This window comes from Vanessa tameamea, chromosome 7 (assembly GCF_037043105.1).
Source record: "Vanessa tameamea isolate UH-Manoa-2023 chromosome 7, ilVanTame1 primary haplotype, whole genome shotgun sequence".
Lineage (NCBI taxonomy): Eukaryota > Metazoa > Arthropoda > Insecta > Lepidoptera > Nymphalidae > Vanessa > Vanessa tameamea.
The window spans coordinates 5,925,856-5,931,893 of record NC_087315.1 but is presented as its reverse complement, the minus strand read 5'-3'; the positions used below and the strand labels follow the sequence as shown (position 1 = coordinate 5,931,893).

Sequence of the window (6,038 nt, the reverse complement as noted above, 5' to 3'; positions counted from 1 at the left end):
CTTTAGAACGATGGGTTTTTATATCTGTGCTGTTAGGTGTTCACTTATTGGAGCCAACCCTCAGTGCAGCAGATATGTTATGGTTCCACTTAGAACATGCTGTCACAATTGAGTTCGTACATATACAAAATTTTGTTTTTGTGCTATTAACTATAATATATTTTGCTCGGTGGAGACAACCCTAAACTGAACAGCTATGTCATGGTCGTACTTAGAACGGAATATCACAATTGAATGCGTAAACAAAATTTCGTGTCTGTGCTGTTAACTGTTAAGGAGATTGATCGTCGGGAGTCAACCGTAAATGCAGCAATCATGCCATGGTGAAACTTCATCATCATATAATAATGGTAACCCGTTCGAAGTTCCACCTTGAAGTTTTATACAACTTTTTGTTTCAATACTACCTATTAACCTTTGAAGAGTTCCTTCGTCTAGATCCAGTAATCCATTCATTGTTCAAAACTGAACCAACTTGTAAAATTCAAGATCTGTTGGATATGTAGAAGTGATTCTTATTCAGCTCGTGAGATTTGATCTAAATAAATTGACAAACGAACGTAGCAAGTTAAATATAAGTTTTTAAAAATGACTCATTCATAGCAGAAAAATTGTTATAAGTAGGTTGATGACAATTTTTTTTAAACGTGTTTTTTATTTGAGAATTGCTTAATTCGATAAATCTTCACAATGAAAGCGTTGAAGTTCATCTGTTTCAATACATAGAATTGGTAAGCTTATTAGTATATTCTCACTCATTGTAGAACGCATGTCATTTTTATATCTTTTCAAAACACAGATTACTCATTTCCTGTCCGCCTAAATAAACTGATTTAATTAAAATTATTAGTATAATTGGAAAACGCAAAAAAAAAATTATGTTAAAAAAATTTTTCGAAAAATCTATTGAAGTCTGTCAACTGACTTTCAATGATAATAATATTATTATAATTATAAAAATGACTGCCATAAGCTTAAAAATATTAACGTAGCCAGTAGCATAAACCATAATAATTTGTAATACACAAGTACCTAATGTAATAAACACTTTTCCAAATTAATAACATATATCAACATTCTTTCTAAGAATATTATCCGCCTCTCTATATGCTAACAAAATGAATATTGTTTGTCTTAAATTTCTAAAAATTTTATACCTTAGTGTCGGAAGTTGTAACTAAGTATTTAGTATGATTTCGGTAGCCAACTAGAAGGACTCGAGAGTTATGATAATTTATAGGTATAAGAAATGAAAATGTTCATTTAGTAACAATTAAGAGATCGTTAAAAAATAGAAATAAAATGTTCAAAATGTAACCAGGTACAATCTCGTACCTACAATTAGTGGTGATCTCCTTTCCGTTTGCTATTTGCTGTGTTTAATGATTTTTATTTCATTTAGGAACTGGCAAACGAGCCACCTGATTGTAAGTGGTCACCATTACGTAAAGACGTTGGCTATGTAAGAAATATTAACAATTCCTTACGTAGCCGATGCGTGATAAACCCTGGGAACATTATTGTTATGTCCCTTACCTGTAATTACTGGCTCAATACAAAAATACTAAGATTTTCTGTTTGGCAGCAGTATATATTCTAAGTGAGCGGTACCTACCCTGACGGGGTGGCATAAAGCACTCCTAACTAATAATAATAATAATGCCAATTATGTCCCTCTGACTGTTTTTTACAGCATAGGTGTGTAGGGGAATTGTGTATATAGGCCACAAAGGCAGCACCAACGTTGGAACTGAGATGTGATGTCCCTTGTGCCTGACGTTAGACTGATTTATTTATTCTTCTAACCAGAACATAATTCCAAGTATTGATGCTCAGTAATAGTATAAAGGTGCTGGTGGTAACTACCCTACCAACAAGTAGATTCGGCCATGGCGACCATCCTTAACGGAAAATAGCCAGCTGCGCAGGAGTACTATAGTGCTCTCAACCTCAATTCTTTCGCTCTCGCCATTCCATGGAACGCTACGCATCTATACGATACTATGACGATCGGATAGTGCTCAGGCGCAGGACAAACGGCTTTACGTGCTTTCCAATTTTCAACTTCAAGTTGCTACTGAGAATTTTGTCACTGACTCAAAAACTATTGGCCCAATCTGGGATTTACATCAAGGATTTAGGGATCCTATAAGTTACCTACTAGATCAACGAAGCAGTCCTACGGCCAAGTAACCAGTCTCAGAGCCTAATTCATATCAATTTAATAAAAACTATATACTTATATTACGAACTATGTACATATTAGCTAGATTATTTTGTATATAAATGATATTTTGAAATATTTTATAAATTGATAATATAATCCACAAACCTTGACAATATATGAAGAAGAACACTATAATATAATCAAAACATTTTTCATTTTAATGTTGTTTTGATTCCTTTGAATTAATCAGACTGGAGCTTGACCCTAACTGGGATGTCCAGTTTTGATAACGTTTACTAGACCAATAACTTTGTGGTTCTTTAAATTGAATTGTTTCGCAATAAATCAGTTTTTCAGCGTACTGAAAAATAAGTTTCATGAAGAAAACTCAAAATTAAATTTCAAAAAAACATATTTATACGGATAGCATATGACAATATAAGTAGGCCCATTGCGATATTGAATCATTGTAAGGGACAGTGTTTTTCTGATTCTTGTCGCGTGCCGCTTGTCAAGCTCTCACTTAGGAGATATTACTATAGTTCTACTGGTATGTTTAAGTTTCTAGTATAAGTTATTCTAAAGAAGACTTAACTAAACAGCATAGTTGCATCTAATGGGAAATTTATAGAGTAATCAAACCAAATTGCGCTACTGCATTTTATTTTATTTTTTCAATTTTTGCGCGATGCATAGAGACCGGTGTACTAACCTACTTAGGTATGTATCTGAATAAAAATTCATACGTCTTGAACAAGATTTAATTTTATTAACATGTTACACAAACATTAAATCAGAAAATTACAACACTCATTGAAATTGGTCGTAATGAAGCTTATATTATAATTATAATATAAATTCAATATTCTGACTTGGTATCTGATAACACGTTTGAATGCAGGACATTGTTAGGCACGGTGTAAGTGTTAATATGTTACTTCGCCTTTCAGTGTCGATTTGCGTACTCCTATGCAAAAATACAACTAAAAAACTCACTTCCTACAAAGTTTTTTTCATAATTAGTTTTTTCCATCATCAAGCTTCATTTACTTTTTACTTTAATTGAACTATCCTAAGCTCATAACAAAAAATAATAATGCCATTATGAAATTAGTTGCGTGACTCTCTATCTCACTCACACTTCTTAAAATGTCTTTCTCTCTATCTTTCTCATACTTAAATTATGTAAAGGTACCGTTTCGAGGGAAAGCTTGGGTACAATAAATCATTTTAAATTAATTAATAAAACATAGTTGAAAACCGGATTCGTTCACAAAAATAAAAATTTGACCATAATCTCAGAAATAATCTAGCAAGTGTCATACCATTTTTGAATCCTCATTAAATGCGCCAACTTTTAAAGCTACTTGCCCAACCAGTGTAGTACATTTTTTTTCTGTAGAGGTAGTTGAAATTGTATACATATGCATTGCACCCTATAATGCTTACTCATGATTATCATTGTCTCAACGTCTCCAAATCCTAACCAGTAGTCAGTCAGTCCTATTCCAACTTCCATATCCGACGGTTGTCTTAAGAAAGTCTATTTAATTTTTTTAAAAAGTCCCAACCCCTAAACCCTATGACAGTACGCATTCCTCAGTGGCCTATAAAAGTGTGGTCTAAAAGGTGATCTGTGGCCCTTAACCACTAAAATATATTAAGAGTTTGAAATTAGAATATAATTTATAAAAAAAAGATTTCGCGACGGCCTAGTGTTGAAAAAATTAAAGTGAACAGCATTTTCCGGTAATATATGAATCAAAGATATAATGTTACCTTAATATTCAACATTTTCTTTAAATTTGCCATATGTCATTACTTTCCAGTATTTGATCCTTATTAGGGACACTATCGAATTTGTTCAAAATCAACGTAGTTTCGAATTCGGCCATAAATTCAAATCATTTGTTTAAAAAATATTAATAAATAAAGCATATTATGCCACACCAGTTAATAAACGAGTCTTCTCAGCGAAATCTACATTCCGAACAGGACAGTGGTAGCTTCACTTAATATAGTTTTCTAAAATGACGATTCAATAGTGCTTGTAACAGCCTACATGAATAAAGTATATTTTGATACTTTTCGTGCTACTTAAAAATTCACCTTATATATATATATATTATTTTGTTCCTTACCATTATGATAGGGGTTAGTTTTGTCTAGCAATATACATACTATTAAATTATTATTTCAAAATTTTTCGTCTATATAATTTAAAGAAAACAAAGACTACAGTATTACATGTATTATTCTTGAACCGTTAATCATCACTGTATTCACTGTACATACCTACTTGTAAAAAGTAGGTAACATTTTTTAATTAATAATAAAAAACAAATGTTCTTAGCCTTGTCGCAGTACATTTAGTTGTTTTCACCAAGGTTGCGACAAATCACCTGGCAAACGCTCATGTAATAGAGTGAATGACGTGAAAAGCGATAACAGTTTTGTATCAGAGCGCGACAAATCTTTGATAACATTATCAGTATGCTCTTTTACTATGTCGATTACTGGTGTTTAGGGCATATGTTATTTATTATGTTTTAGTTTCGTTGTAGTTCCATTTTGTTATAATTATAATGTAGTGGTGACAACTTCTAACATGGCATTCTGGACAAAGTTTTTGTTTATTTTTTTGCTTACTAGTATTCGTGTTCAAAATGGAACAAGTGAAGGTAAATTAAAAAATGTTTATATTAATTTTCTTATTAAAATAATACTGCATTGAATCCGATTTGTAACGTTATGGTAGCAATGAGTCCGTAATGCGAAATGTAATAGCATAAAAACAATCAAGCACTTACTCATATATTTTGCCTGATAGCTTTGATAACATTAATCACCTGTTGAGGTTATAATTGTGCATTTTTTTCATGATATGAAAACTATCATTATTTAACATAGTAAATATTGATACTGATTATTAGATGCACGGGCATAGACAGCTTGGGCTTAGAGTGTAAATAAGAAAAATAAAAAAGAGGACAAAAATAAAATTAAATATTATAAAATATAAATAAAGTAATTTCCTTCTCAACTCCTTTTTTGAATTCTTGACACCATAAAATAAATATATCTATTTGTAAACATAAAATATGTTTTTTTTAATTGTTTAATCAATTTATTACTTCGATATTTTGTTAAGTTACAGAGTAGTTTTATAATTTAGGTAATACATTTTCCCGCGACGTTACTTCTGTGCATTATTGGGAAATAAAAATTGTCTATAAAACAAACATTTCGTATTTATAATATTTTTAATTAAGAATGAATATTGAAAGTCAAAGACTGAAATTGTACGGCCGCGGCGTGCCAAATTTTAAGACTTGATTTAAGCGTTCGATGTAAAAATAGAACAAATCATACAGAAAGAATATTTTCTAAGTACGTGTGCGGGCAAATACACTTATTTAAAAATGCATATTTGTATTTTTGATCTGTAAGCGTTCTAAAACGGTTCGTGATTAATTGTTATTAAGTTTCATAACAATTAATTCAAAGTTTTGAAGAGTTGTTCAATGCTCACCCGAGAAAACTCCTAGCCTAAAAAAAGCTTGGTTTCCGGACTTTACCTGCAGTTTATGTCGTTGAACAGAATATTTGAAAATAAGAAAAGTTAAATCAACTACATTTGCTTAACAACTGATGCTGAAATGGCAATACTTACAATTATACATGAATTGTGATGCATGAGAGAAATCTCAGAATGCAGTTGAGGTAGTCTATGATTTATCTAAAACGCTTTTAACAAGCTAAAGCATAACTGCATTAGGTAATGGTAAAGCTCTTGATCTCATTGCTTCGTAAGAATTAATCAGGGATATATTAATGGAATAAAATCTTCTGGATTATTTAAGAATGGGTG

General features: G+C 31.3%; 1 protein-coding gene across 2 annotated transcripts in view; it reads left to right on the top strand.

Annotated features, from left to right (window-relative positions):
• Positions 1 to 4,640: 4,640 nt before the first annotated feature.
• Positions 4,641 to 6,038, top strand: part of LOC113401228 (uncharacterized) — a 112,892-nt gene continuing 111,494 nt past the window's right edge. Inside the window, exon 1 of one of the 2 annotated variants that reach the window (XM_064215387.1) lies at positions 4,641 to 4,848. In XM_064215387.1, the coding sequence (XP_064071457.1) occupies positions 4,776 to 4,848 (73 nt within the window). In that variant the 5' untranslated portion in view covers positions 4,641 to 4,775. The remainder of the gene's footprint in view (positions 4,849 to 6,038) is intronic. The other variant, XM_026641064.2, reaches the window with a different exon arrangement.